This window comes from Argentina silus (genome assembly GCF_951799395.1).
Source record: "Argentina silus genome assembly, chromosome: 9".
NCBI classification, from domain to species: Eukaryota; Metazoa; Chordata; class Actinopteri; order Argentiniformes; family Argentinidae; genus Argentina; species Argentina silus.
Genome location: NC_139663.1, coordinates 22,292,610 through 22,312,609, shown reverse-complemented (window position 1 = coordinate 22,312,609; position 20,000 = coordinate 22,292,610). Strand labels below are relative to the sequence as shown.

The 20,000-nt window shown below is 48.8% G+C and overlaps 2 protein-coding genes and 1 long non-coding RNA gene across 3 annotated transcripts in view; 1 reads left to right on the top strand and 2 right to left on the bottom strand.

The window, feature by feature from the left end:
- ern1 (endoplasmic reticulum to nucleus signaling 1) overlaps positions 1–14,836 on the bottom strand; it is a 29,194-nt gene extending 14,358 nt beyond the window's left edge. The window contains exons 1-6 of the mRNA XM_083677926.1: positions 14,597–14,836; positions 6,379–6,493; positions 3,108–3,141; positions 2,683–2,755; positions 2,320–2,392; positions 220–342 (exon numbers count right to left, since the gene is read on the bottom strand). Coding sequence (XP_083534052.1) covers positions 220–342; positions 2,320–2,392; positions 2,683–2,755; positions 3,108–3,141; positions 6,379–6,493; positions 14,597–14,674 — 496 coding nt within the window. The 5' untranslated portion in view covers positions 14,675–14,836. The remainder of the gene's footprint in view (positions 1–219; positions 343–2,319; positions 2,393–2,682; positions 2,756–3,107; positions 3,142–6,378; positions 6,494–14,596) is intronic.
- Positions 14,837–15,021: 185 nt separating this feature from the next.
- Positions 15,022–15,838, top strand: LOC310810283. Its single transcript, XR_014554424.1, has 3 exons — positions 15,022–15,311; positions 15,411–15,519; positions 15,699–15,838. It is a non-coding gene; the product is annotated as an uncharacterized lncRNA (long non-coding RNA).
- A 2,764-nt stretch (positions 15,839–18,602) lies between these two features.
- Positions 18,603–20,000, bottom strand: part of LOC310809909 (testis-expressed protein 2-like) — a gene marked incomplete at both ends in the record, with an annotated part of 36,738 nt that continues 35,340 nt past the window's right edge. The window contains 1 exon segment of the mRNA XM_083677430.1: positions 18,603–18,779. Within this exon segment, the coding sequence (XP_083533556.1) occupies positions 18,603–18,779 (177 nt within the window).

The following is a 20,000-nucleotide window of genomic DNA, read 5'->3' as shown; positions in this document are numbered from 1 at the left end:
GTGTGGGCGGTGTCTTTACCTGTGCATCCCAGGTAGACAGACAGGTGGGGGTGTGGGCGGTGTGTTTACCTGTGCGTCCCAGGTAGACAGACAGGTGGGGGTGTGGGCGGTGTGTTTACCTGTGCGTCCCAGGTAGACAGACAGGTGGGGGTGTGGGCGGTGTCTTTACCTGTGCGTCCCAGGTAGACAGACAGGTGGGGGTGTGGGCGGTGTGTTTACCTGTGCGTCCCAGGTAGAGCAGGGAGGACGAGGGACACAGCATCTCAGCGAAGGAGGAGGTGAGGGTCTGCTGCTTCTCCCCTGTCAGCAGGTCAATCACATACCACAGGTCCTGCTTCTTACCTGGACACACACACACACACACACACACACCACACACACCACACACACACGTTCAAATAGTATTCATCATTTCAAACACTTGATTGAGTGGCTAACACAGAGAAAGGAGGGACTACAGCCAAGCGTTCAAGCCCTGTCCAGCTGGCACATCATGCAGGCTCAGGCAGGCGCACCAACTATTTGAACGTTTTTAGAAATACGCCCCATGTCTGATAAACACCAGATAAAACGCAGCTCTGCTGTACAAACCGTATCAAACGGGAGCTTGACTATCCAGGACTAAACCTGGCGAGGCGGCCATTTTGGGGGAGGGGGCGACAGACGACAAACTGAAAACACGTGTAGACATTTAAACGCCATTCTCCCAGGTGGCGTCGGGTGTCGTGTGTGTGTGTGTGTGAGTGAGTGTGTGAGAGAGAGAGAGTATGTGAGTGTGTGTTTGTGTGTGTTTGTGAGAGAGAGAGTGTGTGAGTGTGTGTGAGTGAGTGTGTGTGTGTGTGTGTAGTTAACACACCCACGCCTTCATTTCCAGTCAGCCTATTCCTTGGTTAAGGGAGTGGCACTAGTAATGATTGTGTTTGGACTGAGCCAAGGATTACCAAACAGGGGGTGAGCCCCTCCCTGTCAGAAGGATGTGGTTGGAAGCTGAGAAGTTCCTCAAACACAACTCTGCAGGGTGTCTTTTAGACAGACAGACAGACACATAGATAGAGACGGATAGAGACAGACAGACAGACAGGCAGAAAGACAGACAGACAGGCAGACAGAGACAGGCAGACAGGCAGACAGTTGTTTGTTTATTGCAGCATGAGGTAGAGAAACGTGGTGTTCTAAGCCATTTGGTTTGACAGAAGGTTCTAGTTTTTTGGTCCAAGTGGCTTCTGGAGAACGGAGGGACGGAAGACAACGTGCAATGCATTTTGTCGTTTGAACAATGAAAAGACGGTAGATATGATAGACTACCGTCACGCCCTCTGCATGTGGTAAAATGCAAAGCAGCAGAGGTTATGATCGTGGGTTGAAAAGAATGGAGCAATGTCTTTCTATTCAAACAAGATAATCTTCATTCATTCACTTAGAGACGACACGGACTGGGACTCTTCAACTGCCACATGCCAGATAGGGCAGGTAACCATGACAACGCCCTCGGACCTGTTTTTAAACGGTCTGGTCTCAATGTTTACGTGGCATGTCAGTCAAACCCTCTGACACCGTGCTGGTTAGTTCTCCTAACTTGCATTACCAACTGCCAAACTGCCACCAACTGCCAAAGAATTTCGGAACACTCTCCACCCAGAGTGTTCCAAGTGTTCTATGTGGTGTTTTACCTAGCAACAACACTCTGATTGGCTACAAAATGAAGCGTCATCATTTATGCATTTTGGGTGAATAAAGTCACCCTTGGCGCTCTGGAACGTTGACCACTTGGGCGACTTTATTCACCCTCGGCACTGAAGGGGTTAAGATGAACAGAGGCAGCCTTTGCCAACTGCAGACGGTCGTAGGGAAATGAAAGTCAACGAAGTCAAGAATCCTCGTTTTTAAAAAACGGCGGTAAGAAAAAAAGACGAAGGTAAATATTGGCTATTTTACACTGCTGGGCAACTTGTTACTCCAGATCAGAAGGTGAAGTCCTCTGTGGCTCAGTCGGTAGAGCTTGGCGCTAACAACGGTTAGGTTGTGGGTTTGATTCCCGCTGGGACCATCTATACTGAAAAATGTATGCACTCACTGTAATGTAAGTCGCTTTGGATAAAAATGGCATATCATGATCTGTTGATTTGGCACTACGTGTTGTGTTGTTGACAGATAGCGTAGGTCTGGGAGACAGAGGAAGGCCACACACACACACAGAGGGAGGCCACACACACACAGAGGGAGGCCACACACACACACACACATACAGAGGAAGGCCACACACACACACACATACAGAGGAAGGCCACACACACACACACGTACAGAGGAAGGCCTTACCCATGTAGAGGACCCCGTCAGAACTGCGGCATGGCGAAGCCTGGACCAGCTCTGGGATGGTGAACGGCAGTTTCTGTCAAAACAGACAGACGGCAGACAACTATCACCATCGGGTGTCAACATCAAGGGACCATTTTGAGCAGTGCAATTGTTGTTACCAGACACCAACCTCACACACACTCTCTGTGGAAGGTTGCACGACTTCCTAATCACCTGTGGTATGCAGCGCAGATATGCAGCGCTCATTCGAGGGAAGGACAGCGTGACCCTGTCCTGTCAGATAAACGTCACGTTTCCTCAGTCCTGTCAGATAAACGTCTCGTTTCCTCAGTCCTGTCAGATAAACGTCACGTTTTTTCTTACCGTGAGTCCTTCTTTGTTCTTCCCTCCCAGAGAGTACAGGCTGCCATCGTTGGGGTCCGGGAGAAAGGCTGGCCTAGAGGAGAGAGAGGGGGGGGGGAGAGAGAGGGAGGGGAGGGGGGGAGAGAGAGGGAGGGGGGGGCAGAGAGATGGACAGAGAGAGTTCATACACATTCCCTGTCGTCACACCATCTCAGGTGTGCCATGCATGAACTAAACAACATGTCTGAGTGACAGGTGTCATGTCTGGGACCGAGTCTGGTCTGAGTGACAGGTGTCATGTCTGGTCTGATCTCATTGGTTCCTGTTGTTGGTGAAAGGAAGAACAGCAGAGAGATATGCATGCTAAGCAGATAGCTTCCTGTTGTGCAGCTCCACGCACGCACACACACACACACAAACACGAACGCACACACACGGATACTTACTCTGCCACATGCGTGGGGACCTGAAGAACAGGATCTGTCGGAGGAAACAAAGGGAGACGTGCTGTTAAGACAGGAGTGACACCAGTCGTTTACCCGACGGTCGAGAGAGACAAGCACATGGAACACCAGTACTGTACAGTGAACATAGAACTTCACTTTTTTTTCTTTTTTTTTGTCTCGGTCAAGACCTGATATCAGGTCAGATCCTCCAACACTCCTCCTGGCCTCTGGTCCAACTGATAAGATGCCAATTCCTCTTATTTGCCTTATAACGTCAGTAAAGTCAATACAAACATAGCCTTTAAACCTACAGCATACACTGGGGGGCATTAGCTTTAACTGTAAACCGAGCAGCAAGTCAACAGGTAAACAGGCACACACAGGCGCGATAACACATGAATACTACACATACACATACACGCACATATACACACGCAGGCAGTGTGAGCAGCAGGCCAGATAGCGCCCTGCTTTGAGGAGGTGTCTGGAGGTGGACCTAACAGCAGGAGAAGCCCCACAGTGTTAATATTCAGCGAGGGACCTGGACATGTACAACGTTCTATACAATACAACAACAATGTTCTGGACATGTACAACGTTCTATACAATACAACAACAACGTTCTGGACATGTACAACGTTATATACAATACAACAACAACGCTCTGGAGTGGAAACGGTTGTTCTAGGTGACGGAGAACGGTGTCAGTTCCATCATCTGACCTCAACGTTCTGGATGAATATGAAGCTGTGGACATTTAACTGAATATGCACCCGGGACGCCTGGAAAGAATAACTATTAGGTGGCCTGTGTGTGTGTGTGTGTGTGTGAGAGAGAGTGTGTGTGTGTGTGAGTGTGTGTGTGTGAGAGAGAGAGAGTGTGTGTGTGTGTGTGTGTGTGTGTGTGTGTGTGTGTGTGTGTGTGTGTGTGTGTGTGTGTGTGTGTGTGTGTGTGTGAGAGAGAGAGAGAGAGTGTGTGTGAGAGTATATGAGTGTGTGACAAAGAGAAGTATGTGTGTTGTTGTAAAAGAAATTGTAAATGTCAAATGTGATTGTGTGGTGTGACAGGGAGGGGACTGGCTGTCACCCAGGGCTGGGTCCTACCTGCTGGGCCAGTTTCTGCTCCCTTGCACTGTGGAGGCCTATGGCGTGTGTGCGTGTGTGTGTGGGTAACCAACAAATGTCTGTGTCCATATTTAAAAGGCTTTTCCGACACAAAACACAGGGAACACAGCAGGTGCGTGTGTGTGTGTGTGTGTGTGTGATTGAAAATGCAGGGAGCACAGCAGGAGGCGTGTTCTGTCCTGTCCTCTCTATTCATGATGTTCTGTATCGGTCGGCAGGTGTGTGTGTGTGTGTGTGTGTGTGTGTGTGTGTGTGTGTGTGTGTTCTGTATCGGTCGTGCCTCGGTGGGGTTGGACTTTTGACAGGAAAGTTCATTCCAACTTCCATACTTCCATATGCTATTCCATCTGACAGGGCTAACGTTACGAGCTAGCCTATGTGACCGATTGTACATTCACTAAACACTTTATTAGGAACACCTGTACACCTTCTCATGGTGGAGGTGGAGGAACACCTGTACACCTTCTCATGGTGGAGGTGGTGTAATGGTATGGGGAATGTTTTCTTGGCACACTTTGGGCCTGTTAATTCCAATCCATCATCAATACCACAGCCTATTTGAGTATTGTTGCTGACCATGTGCATCCCTTCATGGCCACAATTTACCCATCTTCTAATGGCTACTTCCAGCATGATAATGCACCATGTCACAAAGCAAAAGTCTTCTCAAACTGGTTTCATGAACATGACAATGAGTTCAGTGTTCTTCAGTGGCCTTCCCAGTCACCGGATCTGAGTCCAATAGAACACCTTTGGGATGTGGTAGAACGGGAGATTCACAGCTTGAAAGTGCACCTGAAAAATCTGCAGGAATTGCGTGATGCAATCATGTCATCATGGACCAGAATCTCCAAGGAACGTTTCCAACATCTTGTGGAATCAAATGCCACAAAGAATTGAAGCTGTTTTGAGAGCAAAGGGACCCAGTAACCAGTATTAGTATACTGTTCCTAATAAATAGCAAAGGGAGGCCCTACCCAGTATTAGTATAGTGTTCCTAATAAAGGGAGGCCCTACCCAGTATTAGTATAGTGTTGTAATAAAGTGCTCTGAGAGTGTACATGGGCGCTACATTAACATGCTAATCATGCTAATGCATATTCTTACATATAATTCTACCTCCTTTAGCCTAGCCCCGGCCAGGATGTTTAGACAGGAGTGTGGGTGATATTACAGCAGAGTGCCTTGCCCACTGTGACCTTGATGAGAGGCCATATCTGCCCCGCTTTCCGTTAATGATTACCAGGTTAGCATGCGTGAGAGGAGCTTTCGCTGCATTCACTCACGTGACCGCGGAGCAAAGAACACAGTGAAAAACATCTGCCGTTCGTTTACCTCAGAAGTAGTTTGAGACGGTGAGAAATGGTCTCCTTTGACACTTGTCTGATTGAAGGTGCACCATTTCATAGGCCAACCGTTTACTCCCACTAATACTGTGAAAACCTCTTCTGCTGAAAGCCCTTTTAGTCTAATTTCTGCGTGAAGCTAAACTGCTTATAACATTAGAAATATGATGATCAGATGCAAAAGCAGGATGCCTGTTGATAGGTGACACCTTGAGGTTTTGTGTGGGATGTGCTCAGATCATAGTTCAGAATAACATACTACACATGACAAGGAGATAAAGTCATCAATAACCAAATGAATAATCAAAATACAGCAGAATTTGGGCTCAATTATGGGCCCGTCCGGCTTAAGAGGTTATTCAGGGCCGTGTTCACATCCCATTTAGTTAATACTAATGTACTTCCAGTGTTAGTATGTGTAATTATATGGTAAGAAATACAAATGCAGTCCTCTCCACTGCCTTGTGTGCCATTGTGTAATTCTATCTCAAAACAATGTTCCTGTTCTGGGTCTGGTTGCCACTATTCAACAAAAGACTAACACTGTGCCAGTCTTGACTTCCGCAACTATAGGGGTCTCCGTTGTGATCCCTGTGGTGCACCACAAAGGAGCTTTGTTTCGCAGGTGTAACCTGAAGCAGGAAACAGTGCCTAGAGAAGGAACCACAAACAATGTGAAATACACAGCATTCTCTCCCTCTCCCTCTCCCTCTCTCTCTCTCTCTCTCCCTCTCCCTCTCCCTCTCCCTCTCCCTCTCCCTCTCTCTCTCTCTCTCCCTCTCCCTCTCCCCCTCCACTTACCTTCTTTCAGCGTCCATTTGATGGAGCCGGATCTCTTACTGACAGCGTGTAGGTTCCCGTCCAGCGTGGAGACGAAGAGCAGGCTTTCAGGGAGGGAGACGGTGCTGCAAAAACCCTGCAGGACGCAAAACACAAACAACCTGATATAGATATATATACACAGGGGGGGGGGGGTGTTTGTGTTTTTATTCAACATGAGCCTACTCCTACAATCCCCCTCATAGAAGAGGATTTGACATTCATTCAGCATGATTACCCTATATTCAGTCCATCCCAGATGTTAAGGTGTTGCCAAATTAGCGTGCTGAGCTGCATTGCTGCTATGAATAATCATCTCTTGATCCACTAATTACATCGGGGCATTACTGTTCACAGTATCCATAACATTCATTAGAGTTCATTAGACCGGCTAATGACTTCATAGCCCAAAATACCGACGGCTTCATTACTAAAAGGCGATCAGTAAAATAGGCACAGCTCCTTAACAATGACATAAAGAAGGTTTAGGTGCATGTGAGCCTCTCTCCTGCCACCATGGCACCAGAGGAACGCCTACTGACAGTGGACTGTTTCCCTCATAAACACAATGCATCCTGGGTAGTGCTGGAGAAGGAGGACGAAGGGGGATGGGGTGAGGGAATAACTGCCGTCCTGGATCACCACTCACTGTTCCCTCCCTCCCTTTAACCCATTCAGTGCTGAGGGTGAATAAAGTCGCCGCCCAAACTGTCAACATCCCAGAGTGCCACGGGTGACTTTATTCACCAAAAATGCATAAATGACGACGCTTCATTTTGTAGCCAATCAGAGTGTTGTTGCTAGGTAAACACCACATAGAACACTTGGAACACTCTGGGTGGTGAGTGTTCCGGGAATTATTTGGCAGTTGGTGGGTTAAAAAGCAGAAAATCTTAGAGTAAAACACAGGAGCAGATGAGGGGTTAGTGAAGCTACCTACCCCCCTCTCACTGAGGGGGGAGTTGACAGAGGAGGGGTTTCAGAGATAGTTCTGTGATAACAGTGGGAACAAAGGGTGGATAAGGGGCTGGGGGGGGCGGGACTGGGGAGGGGGGGGTCGGGACTGGGGGTCTAGAACCTCTGCTGCCTCAGAAGCCAGGCTGCTGTGTAGTATATTGACATGGTCTGATAACGCATGGCCAGCTCTGCTACAGAACTGAGGAAAAGATATGAGAGGCTTCTCACTGCACAGACGAACAGTGGGCTGAGGGGGCCACGTGGACGCCTCCCTCTCCTCCCACACAGGGAGACTAACACACACACACACACACACACACACACACAAGCCCATGTGGGAAGACGGACTGGCTTCAGTACACACAGGGAGGAATGGAGGGCACTCTAGGGAGGGAGAGAGAGAGGGAGGGAGAGAGAAACAAACAAACAAGGAAGTAAAGAAAGAAAGAACAAAAGAAAGAACAGACAGAGTGGTGTGAAGAAAGAGATGAAGATGTGTGTGTGTGGCCTGGGCCGTGGCTAGCACCAGTGTGGGGGCGATATCTCCACCGCGAAATAAAAAAACAAAAACAACAACATGGCCCTGATAACCGGTCTGTGGGCTCAGTTCTGCTTTTGGCACGGCCGTGCGGGAAGAGGCCGGGTCGGGTGGAGGTGTCAATGTTCCAGAATCCTTCAACCTCCCGCTGTGGCAGCTGGGGCCAGAGAGAGACTCACAAAACAAGCCTGACTCTCACAATCTCTCTCCCCCTCCCTCCCTCCCTCCCTCCCTCTCTCTCCCTTTCCCTCTCGAGGGAAATCGGTGAATGGGGGTGAAAGTCTCTAGAACCCCTTTATTAGACTGGAGATGCCAAACATGAGGGGGCATGCCCCCATCTCCCCCATGCCCTCATCCCCCCCATGCCCTCATCCAGGGTACACTCCTCCTGGACCTGGGGGAGCTTCGGCAGCATCAGGATGGACGTCCTCCTCCTCCTCCTCCTCCTACAAAGGGAGGCCCTCAGGGTAGTGAAACTAGCCCCTGTGGTTGAAGGCAGATCACTGATCTTTAATTACTAAGAGGCTGTTTGGAGCACTCAGCCACTTATGAGGAGGGAGGAGGGAGGGGGGAGGGGGGAGGAGGGAGGGGGGAGGAGGGAGGACAAGTGCTGTAAAGCCAGACTGTACACCAACAGCCCCCCCCCCCCCACACACACACACACACACACACACACTCACTCATGGTGACACACACACTCACTCACACACACGCACGCATGCACGCAGCCCAGTGAGCCAGGCCTGAGCACATGGCATCCAGAACGACCAGACTAGAGCAGGCAGCAGACTTCGGTGAGTCACCGGGCCGCCTCTGAATCAGACCCTCTCACTCAGACCGCTTCAGTAACGGAGCAGACCTAGCCCTGTGCTAGCCCTGAATCTGGCCAGCATTCCAGCTCCTCACAGCAACGGTGGAACTCCTAGGTTCAGTGGTAGGTAGCTAGGTTAGGTAGTTAGGTTAGGTAGTTAGGTTAGGTAGTTAGGTTAGGTAGTTAGGTTAGGTAGTTAGGTTAGGTAGCTAGGTAGCTAGGTTAGGTAGTTAGGTTAGGTAGTTAGGTTAGGTAGTTAGGTTAGGTAGCTAGGTTAGGTAGCTAGGTAGCTAGGTTAGGTAGTTAGGTTAGGTAGCTAGGTTAGGTAGCTAGGTTAGGTAGCTAGGTTAGGTAGTTAGGTAGTTAGGTTAGGTAGTTAGGTTAGGTAGCTAGGTTAGGTAGCTAGGTTAGGTAGCTAGGTTAGGTAGTTAGATTAGGTAGTTAGGTAGCTAGGTAGCTAGGTTAGGTAGCTAGGTTAGGTAGTTAGGTAGTTAGGTTAGGTAGTTAGGTTAGGTAGTTAGATCAGGTAGTTAGGTAGCTAGGTAGCTAGGTTAGGTAGTTAGGTTAGGTAGCTAGGTTAGGTAGCTAGGTTAGGTAGCTAGGTTAGGTAGTTAGGTAGTTAGGTTAGGTAGTTAGGTTAGGTAGCTAGGTTAGGTAGCTAGGTTAGGTAGCTAGGTTAGGTAGTTAGATTAGGTAGTTAGGTAGCTAGGTTAGGTAGCTAGGTTAGGTAGCTAGGTAGTTAGGTTAGGTAGTTAGGTAGCTAGGTTAGGTAGTTAGGTTAGGTAGCCAGGTTAGGCTAGCTCATTTAACAGTTTATCTTCAATGTCTTTGATGAAAAGGTGTGTGTTTGCTCAGTCCCCCCTACTGTAATCTTACATTCTACACACACACACACACACACACACACACACACACACACACACACACACACTTGAGCTTGTGTCAACACTGTACACCTGTGCCTGTTCCCACTGCACCGTGACCTCACACGGACATGAGGAACCGCACAGCCTAATAACAATAACCCTAACCCTAACATTATAACAATAATAACCTCTAACCTTATAACAATAATAACCTCTAACCTAATTACAATAATAACCTCTAAGTCTGTTGTTTCATCACCAGAGCCAAAGCCTCCAGCATGCTCTCAGTTTCACAAGCAGAGACAACTTTGAACATCTGTTGACGGAGTTTGGGTGAGAACTGAGGAACCCGCTGTTTGAAACAGCCATTTTTGGGGCCTTAAAGCAGCCGACACCCGTGGACATCTGTCGAGGGTGAGCACGGTTGTTAGGACCCAGGCCGCGTGTGCTAGTCGAGAGACGGTTTCTGGGAGACGGCAGAGAGATGGTGGAGCCGTTCCTCTGATTTTTCCGTGTCCTGATGCTTTTTAACGGGGAAAGTTAGACATTGCGTAACGCGCTCTTACATAACGCTCCAGAACTGGGCGAAACAAAATTCTTGGCAGGTTCCGAGCTCTCCCTCTCCCTTCCATTCCAAACGGTGGCAGAAAGAAAGAAGTAGGCCTGTGCCTAATAGGCCTAGTCCCCAAACAGTGACATTGTCATTGTGCTCTAAACAGCCTCGTACACCGGATCCGAGTGTCTGGGGTTCTCCAGGACATGTGATTGGCCAGTTTGCCACAGTTAGTCAATAGGAGTCAAAGACTTCCAGGGAACAAAAATGTGGGACACAAGCACGGTTCCCAGTGTAATCTGACGCTACTGACACACTAACACGCGTTGTGAATGCTTAGACAGACACTCTGCTGAGACAATGCTTGACTAGAATGTATGGCTTTTTCATTGGTTTACATGTGGCATGTACGTGCAGGAATCCAGTGTGGTTCTTGACTGCCACTGTGTTTATATAAAAAAATAAAAAAAAAGATTGTGGAAATGTGTTGCAAAATCATCTGATGAGACATGTACTATGAAAAACACATTGTGAAATCATTGATGGCCGATTCAGCCCACAGAAGGGGTAGGACGTGGAGGAGAACTGAAACAGCTAATTACAACTAACTAAACTCCCTCCGAATATATAAGCAGAACAGATTCTAACACACAGGCCTCAGGCTGACCCCACCACACTGGAACATAACAAAGGCTGCTGCAGGACCTTGCTCAAGCTTACATTACATCTCTCCCGTCCCAAGCTCGGGAGACGCCGATCCAAGTTGTTGTTTTTTTTATGACAAATAGGAGTAAATGACAATGAGAGGTTAAGAGAAAGGTACATTCAAATAGGATCTAGCGGCAGAAGTTTGAGTCACTGATGTTTGGCCTCGATAGCCCACCTGGGCTGCATTAATTCACTCTCTGTGGAAAGTTTCCAAATCGCTCTGAAAGTTTCCTCCCATTTGTCTCCGAGCTGTACCGTTTACCGCTGCCTGTGAGCAGGCATGACTTAGCCCAGCGCAGGAACTGACGACTCCGGCGACCTGAAACCTCCGGCGGTGACCACAGATCACGATTAAAGAGGAAATGTTTTTGAATAACTGTTTACAAGGTGATAAGACTTGCAGGTTGCTATGCAAGATTAGGTAGGTTGCACCGGTAGCGATGCATGAACCCATCTACAGCACAGGTTGGACGGTGTGTTGAACGACATACAGTACCAGTCAAAAGTTTGGACACACCTTCTCATTCAATGGTTTTTCTTTATTTTTTTAAATTATTTTCTACATTGTAGATTAATATTGAAGACATCAAAACTATGAAGGAACACATATGGAATTATGTAGTAAACAAAAAAGTTTTAAACAAACCAGAATATGGTTTATATTTTAGATTCTTCAAAGTAGCCACCTTTTGCTTTGATGACAGCTTTGCACACTCTTGGCAAGGTGTGTCCAAACTTTTGACTGGTACTGTGTATATATATATATATATATATATATATACACTTGATTGTGGTGGTTTCGATAGGAAAACTCTGAGATATAACATATGCCATTTAGCTGACACTTTCATCCAAAGCGACTTACATTGCACACATCTTTCAGTACATACGGTCCCAGCGGGAATCGAACCCACAACCTGAGCGTTGTTAGCGCCATGCTCTACCGACTGAGCCACAGAGGACCACAACCCCTGCATGCTATGGGGAACGGCCTGGCAGGCGGTGGCTGCAGCAGCAGGAACACCACATCCATAAACATGAAGACACGGATGTACCACCGGCACCGGAACTCTGATGAGACTTGCAGGTTGCTATGCAAGATGTAGGTTGCATCGGTAGCTATGCATGAACCCATCTACAGCACAGGCTGGACGGTGTGTTGAACGACATACATATTCATACCCGGATCATCTTGCACTTCTCACCCCCCCCTGCATGGAATTTCCTAACCTGTGGCTTTTTGTTTTCAGACTGAGATGAGAGAGCATGTAGGCCAAGTTACTGTGAGCTCTGTGTGACAGAAAGGCTTCGGAAAGACAGTACTCTGGGAAAAAACAAAAACATTGGCTAGTTTTTGTCGTGTTCTCTCTGTGCATCTCTCGGTCCTTTGAGCCACAGTGCCACTCTGTGTCCCTGCCTAGGCCTGTTGCAGTGGGCTCATCACGTGAAGGGCCCTACTCTGTGTCCCTGCCTAGGCCTGTTGCAGTGGGCTCATCACGTGAAGGGCCCTACTCTGTGTCCCTGCCTAGGCCTGTTGCAGTGGGCTCATCACGTGAAGGGCCCTACTCTGTGTCCCTGCCTAGGCCTGTTGCAGTGGGCTCATCACGTGAAGGGCCCTACTCTGTGTCCCTGCCTAGGCCTGTTGCAGTGGGCTCATCACATGAAGGGCCCTACTCTGTGTCCCTGCCTAGGCCTGTTGCAGTGGGCTCATCACATGAAGGGCCCTACTCTGTGTCCCTGCCTAGGCCTGTTGCAGTGGGCTCATCACGTGAAGGGCCCTACTCTGTGTCCCTGCCTAGGCCTGTTGCAGTGGGCTCATCACGTGAAGGGCCCTACTCTGGTCGCACAAAGTGCCTGCACAGCCAGTCTGGCCTTGTGATAAGATAGAGCTCACACACACAGTACACACAGAGACAGAGACAGAGACACAGAACAGAACACACACACACACACACACACACACACACACACACACACACACACACACACACACACACACACACACACACACACACACACACACACACACACACACACACACACACACACACAGAACACACAGAGACAGAGACACAGAACACACACACACACACACACACACAACACACAGAGAAAACTCTGTCTGTATGCACAATGTAAGCATGAGGTCAGGCTGCAAAAGCCGAATACAGTAATAAGGCCTAATATAGTGTGCATAACCATCCCTCCACCGGCGCCGAGAAGCAGCCTCCCGAACAGGCCCACCCCTCAAAGAGAAGCAGCCTCCCGAACAGGCCCACCCCTCAAAGAGAGGCAGCCTCCCGAACAGGCCCACCCCTCAAAGAGAAGCAGCCTCCCGAACAGGCCCACCCCTCAAAGAGAAGCAGCCTCCCGAACAGGCCCACCCCTCAAAGAGAAGCAGCCTCCCGAACAGGCCCACCCCTCAAAGAGAGGCAGCCTCCCGAACAGGCCCACCCCTCAAAGAGAAGCAGCCTCCCGAACAGGCCCACCCCTCAAAGAGAAGCAGCCTCCCGAACAGGCCCACCCCTCAAAGAGAAGCAGCCTCCCGAACAGGCCCACCCCTCAAAGAGAAGCAGCCTCCCGAACAGGCCCACCCCTCAAAGAGAGGCAGCCTCCCGAACAGGCCCACCCCTCAAAGAGAAGCAGCCTCCCGAACAGGCCCACCCCTCAAAGAGAGGCGGAAACAAGTCTTAAGGTTGTATCATTATGGTCCATGTCCACTGTTATGAGGTGGACATTTGACATTTTCTTGGGCAGTGCATTGGACATCTTCTTCAGCGGTGTGGTAGTGAGGCTACACAGGCGGTCGGGGGGGGCTGTGTGTCTGCAACTAGGCTAAGTATAAACCCATTGTCGCGAATGCTGAAGCAGCTAGCCTCTAATCTGCTCTTCACACCTCTGGTGGGTGTCTGGTTGTAGCCGGGCAAACTAGGCACACAAGTGTTTTCTTGGAGCTCTCTCAGACAGCTTTTCCCCTGGTAATACACACACACACACACACACACAAAGGCTAAACATACACACACTTTCTCAACGAAATATACAACTTTAAGTGTTCATAGTCCACCAGACAGACACATTACAAAGTAGATGTAATGCATGTCCATACTGTAGATTGTACAGTACGGACATGCAGTAACCAGGGAGATTGTATAACGGTGTTTCTATTTTTAGGGAGAGACCCTTCAGATGAAGGCTTTACAACTAATCTCATCTACTTAGGTGGGAAGCTTGGCTCCCATTACCTTGGTTTCGTCTTAAATCAGCATTACATCAGCCAAGGAATGCCACTAAGCTTACGGTCGTCAGAAAAAAAACACTGTATTGTTCAACTTAATCAACTACGATAACAAAAGATAGCCATATTATCGACTTGCCAGCAACAGCTGATAGTACAGCCAGGTAAAACACAACAAAGACCTCAAACAGCGTGATGGAGAACACGCTCTGTCTGCTCATCAAACACCCACTGGGCCGTGGAGCAAACACGTTACATAACTAACACAGAAAAACTCATTCTGAAGGCAGCCCACAAACAATCCCACACCTCTCCCCCTCTCAGGGAGACCTGCAGTAAGCCAGGCTGCTGGCCAGCCCCCCGGGTGCAGAAGAGGGTCGGGTACCCCTCGCAAACCTGGCGACCGTTTCTGTTGACATGCCTGACAACTCGGTACAACTCAAGCTGTCCACTTCTTTTCTGGTTCGCTGACTAAATCGACTAAAGTTCAGCTGCGGTAACGCCGCTAGGCAGCGATCTAGCTACTTACCGTTCGTTGTGGATCAATGCAGCAAAGCAACGTGAAAATGCACCACACCAAGGCCCGACTGCTCACCGTCCAGTCCATCTTCACAGTCCAACCGAGGCGAGGGCCAGTGCAAGTTTACATAGAAAATGTGCGTTGGATACAACAACCAAATCTGGGATTTGAGATCTGCGAACAGCTGTGGGATCAACACATTTCAGCTGGACTGCGGCGTATTGTTCTCTCTCTTATCAAGTCAGACTCTGTCGCCAGAGAAGTTGCTGCTTCCTGAGATGAAGACTGCGGGGGCGGGACCTCGGCGCTGGGACGCCCACACACTGGAGGAGGACAAACACCAGGAGGACCTTTCAACCAATCAGCATGCTGCTAGCTACCGGATATCCCTTTTAAGACCTGTGGGGGTTGCATATAAAACCTTCCGGGGGCATTTTGAAGAGCTGCTTTTTTTCAGTCCAGCAGGTATGGCGGAGTTCGTCTCTTCGTCAGAAGTTATTTTGGGGGCTCAAAATGTGGGTCTCAAACTCGCATTTTGTTTGCAGTCAGTCGTTATATAATAGATATAGACAGGTAGCTGGATAATTCAGTGGACACGATCAGTGATGGCCTAGTGGCCACAACTGCGATGTGGCTAGCTAGCTAGCTAGCTTCCTATTCCAGCGTGGGCCGTGGCCGAGCCGGAGACGGTAGAAGAAACTGGTAGAAACCAGCGACTTTTGAGGTGAAGTTACTGTCTACGTTGTTAAATGACTTTGCCAATCTAGTATCTGTGAAGGCGAAACGGTCTTTTTTTTTGCTAACGTGTCAATTCTCTCCGTAGGAAAGTCGGAGGCCTTTTCAGCAGCACCATGTGACGGCTGAGCGGACCCACGTGGTGACAGCATGGCCCTGCGGGGTCCGGTCGGAAGGAGTCGATTCCCTCAACATGGGTGTGTACGGAGCTTCAAACGAGAACTAAATCCATGGTTATGAATGATGACATTAATGCGTTAGACTTCTGATAAATAATGAAGTTAATTTATAAAAACTGACATAACCCACTGCAGTGAGATGGTCACTCTGGGCCTTGTCTCGGTGAAATGTCAACCCGTGTCTGCTTCTTTCCCAGGGTTCTGAGTGTCCACCCGCCAGGCAGAGAACCAGTTGGAAGGCCGCGATGAAGAGGGAAGACTTGGGTGTTAAACCCACAGCTTTGTTTTCAATAATCATTCATGAATACCATGTAACTCAATAAAATCCTAATCTGTTATGCGATTGCTTTTGTCTGTCGTTCTTCCGTCCGTTATGCACTGTCTTTGAACCTGTGAGGCCGTCCCCATGGCTCCATAGGCCAAGCTACAGCTGCGAGAGGAAATCTAGTCTTGTTTATAACTGGGGTTTCTTGGCAAATCCCCAAGTCTCTCTTTTAAGAGCAAGGCACAGTTTATTTATGCATTCACTTCGATTGATAGTTGCACTGTTTGACTTTTAAATTAATTAATTTCAGAGACTCTACTGCCTGACTAAGCTTGGCACTTCTCTGAAGCCTAGGGTAAAATTGTCCTGTGTCAGTGATATGAGTCATGCTATTGTTACATGTATGTCCAGTCCTACAACCCTGCAACCAGTAGTAGCTTGATAATCCTCTGTAATGTGAGTTAAAGGGTTGATTATTCCTGCCTGAGGCCAACCCAGGTGGCACAAGCACACCCTAAATCCATAACCCTCCCTTTGACAATTAACAGCTGAGGTAATCCCACACACTGAACGTCACCTCAGTGAACAATAGTCACACACTCAAGCAAAAAGGGTTTTATTGATCCACAACGACCTGAATCATCATAACATTCTGACATTATCACTGAACACAACAGCAATGTCTGATATTTTCACCACTGTGCAAATGTAACAAAAACTTGGCAAAAACAAAAGAAAGAAGCCCATATATGAAAATTATAACCCAGGAAACATCCTCACAGACACACAGAAATGGCACAAAGCATCGCACAAAAGTTAGATAAAATGGTTCAATAGATTTGATGACCAACTAGAGAGGAATATCAGATTATTCAAAAGGCACTTCTGCCTCGCGCACATTGCTAGCCAAAACACGCACATCTGAACACAAAATATGACAATTAAAACCAAAATGATCACCGGCTGACAAAAAGTGCAAGAATATTTTTAGGCAAACTTAAATGTACATAATAAAAACCTACAGTATTATACCTGTCATTGCCATTAGTGTTGATAGTTGGTATTTATTTTCTCTGTCATATGTACAGTAAAATATTAAAAACAGCAAATTGATAGTATTGATAATAAATAAATAGGCATTTGCTGGATGGCTCAATTTGCTGTCGGCTGAGCAGTATGGCTGATATCTATGGTCCTCCAAACATCAACATGTCAACGCTATGTTCAGAAGTAAGTGACAGGATGAGAAAGCTGCTGTGCTGTGTCCCTAGAGTCTTCCCTCTGCCTGGCGTCCTCTGTCCATCTGCGAGTAAGGACACCAGGAGTAGAGGGAACACTGGACGCAGGGCCGTTCTGTGTTTTTAGGAGCGGTCAGACGTGTGGACACGACCGCCTTCGCCAAGTGAGAAAGCAACAACAACAAAAAGCAAACAACCGCGTCTGACCTGCTCCGTGTAAACAGTTCATAAGACGTCAGCGCAGGAACATCTCTGCCAAGGTGAGCAGGTACTTAGGAGAAACTCACAGTATATTCAATGATGTTGGGGAACTTGTCGTATTGTACATTCATTAGGCCTAAACGTAGTTTCTCTAGGCCTAAGCGTCTTCCGACATACATAGCTGTAGGATTATCGTATAGCTTTTGCGTTTGTTTGCGCACGTCTCCGACAACGTGGTTTTGACTTTGAGTCCGACTGAGTTGAGGCAATGGCGCACAGAAGACACTGAAGACCCGATAGACGTGAGATGAACACTCCCGAGCTGTTATCAACCGAAACGTCAGCTTGCCTCCCGTGGGCAGAGCGCTTTTGGGTGAAAGGGTGGCGACGGCATTTCAGCTGGTATCGTTGATTGACGGACACAGTGGCGTTGATCTGTTTGCATATCAGGAATGCCACGCGGATGGCACAGGCAGCGAAGTGGATGGTAAGGGGGGGGGGGATGGCAGAGAGGGACATAAGAAAGGCTGCGTCACACTGCCCCCTGTGCATTAGGTGCTGAAGCATGTGCCACAACAACCACCAGGTGGATCGTTCTCTTGTCTTATCTCACAAACACACACACACACACACACACTGCACCGTCCCTCTATCCTTCCCTTATGGGGATGTGTGAATCTGCAACTCAATGGAAGGAAACGCAGGAACCTATAAAATCATTCAGATATTCACACACACACGGAGCACACACACACACATGAACACACACACGGAGCACACACACACACATGAACACACACACGGAGCACACACTCTCACTCGTCCAGCGTGATGTTCGTCATCTCTGACGTTTGGTGCAGCTGCTGTATATCACAGGTATTGTGGTTCTCCCTCAGGTCACGCTGAGGTCACACACACACACACACACACACAACCAAAACGTTTTAGTTTTATTTATCATGCCTCATCCGAATGTGGTCTGTGTTCCCATCTTTAATGTGTAGTCTCCGTCCTGTTCAAACGCAAGCCCTCGCGTCTGCGTCCCTGCGTAAGGTGACAGGCGAACGCAGCGATGATGACCTGTTCAACAGACGCCATTCTCACCCAATCATCATCCTTTAACTGCTTGTTTTACGTTCCCACAATGAAGTGGCACTGTTTGGTCCCGCCCACATCCAGGCCATATGTCATTCACACTTCCTGGTGGGAGGAGCCTCGATCACTGGTGCCACGGGATTGGACAGCTGTCACCTTAAGACCCCCCCGCCCACTGTGGCACCTGTTGGTTACCAGGAGCGCTGGGGTGGCTTCCTGTGACCTCCTGTCCTATCGCCATGGTGATGAGGGGTATACGTCACCACCATCAACTGTGTAAAAAAACAAACAGTGAGTCATCGTCACATGTCAGAGGAGACCTCGGCCTCCGAGGGCTCCGGGTCCTCCAAGGCGTCGGCCGCCGCCGTCGTCGTCGTCGTCGTCGTCACGGTAACCAAGTTGGCGTTGGAACGGGTGTCCGTGGCGGAGTGCATGATGGGTAGCCAGATGTCGTCCATGTTTGGCATCACAAAGATTTTCTGTGGAGGAACAGAAACACAAAAACGAGTGCTTGCGTCACTCTGGGAGTGTCCGAGGCTGAAGGGGTGACAAGCCTATTGATGACCATAGAGATATTGTCCGTACATGTTCGAAAAGGAAAACACTAACTTCCATTCATCACTACGGAATGATGTCTGTCACTCCTTGCCAACCCAACATGCCAACATTTTGAGTGATACGGTGTGTGAGCAGAAAGTGACTAATGTGCCTGTGAAAATGACAGACCCTCAAGCCCTTCTATCAGTCACAGCAGGGAGATTACAATGGGTCTGTGAAAATGACAGATCCTCAAGACGAAAACCGAGAAGGCCACAGTCCATCTTATTCTGCATGGCGTGTGCTTGGGGACTGACTGGGAGATTGAGTGTGTGTGTGTGTGTGTGTGTGTGTGTGTGCTTGGGGACTGACTGGGAGAGGGCCCCGTTCATAGTCCAACTGTCTGAAGTTGGAATTTGTGGGTAGTCAGACATGCTCACTCGCACTGACAGCCAGAGGAAAGCTGTGTGTGTGTGTGTGTGTGTGTGTGTGTGTGTGTGTGCGTGTGCGTGTGCACGTGCGCGCCTGTGTGTGTGCGCGCGTGCACATCTGTGTGTGTGCGCGCATCTGTGTGTGTGTGTGTGCACGCCTGTGTGTGTGTGTGTGTGCACGCCTGTGTGTGTGCGCGTGCGCGCCTGTGTGTGTGTGTGTGTGTGTGCGCGTGCGCGCCTGTGTGTGTGTGTGTGTGCGCGCCTGTGTGTGTGTGTGTGTGTGCGAGGGGCAGATAATGACACCGTACAGGGGAGCCAAACAGGGATGAATGTAGTCGTACTGCATCTACAGGAGAGAAGTGAGCATAATAACAGTGTTCAGGTGGGCGTTAAGGCCGGCGCTGGAGACGCCGGCCGGGTCATTATATGAGACTGAGAAAGCCACAGGCACTCTGCTTTGAAGTGCAGGTTGGCCGCCGCCGTAAATAAGTCACTACCCCCCCCCCCCCTTTACGGCCTCAGTCCCATCTTCAAACACTCAGGAGGACGTTCCCTTTGTTTGAAGGGGGGGGGGGGGGGGGGGTGAGAATGCAAACAGTGAACAAAGTACCCCTCGCTTAATTTAACTCAAAACACCACAGCTCACACGAGAGAAGTTGAGAGTAATTATATTGTGATTGTGACAATTCTTACACTCTCCTAGCAACGGAAATGTTTTTTATTTTTATTTAT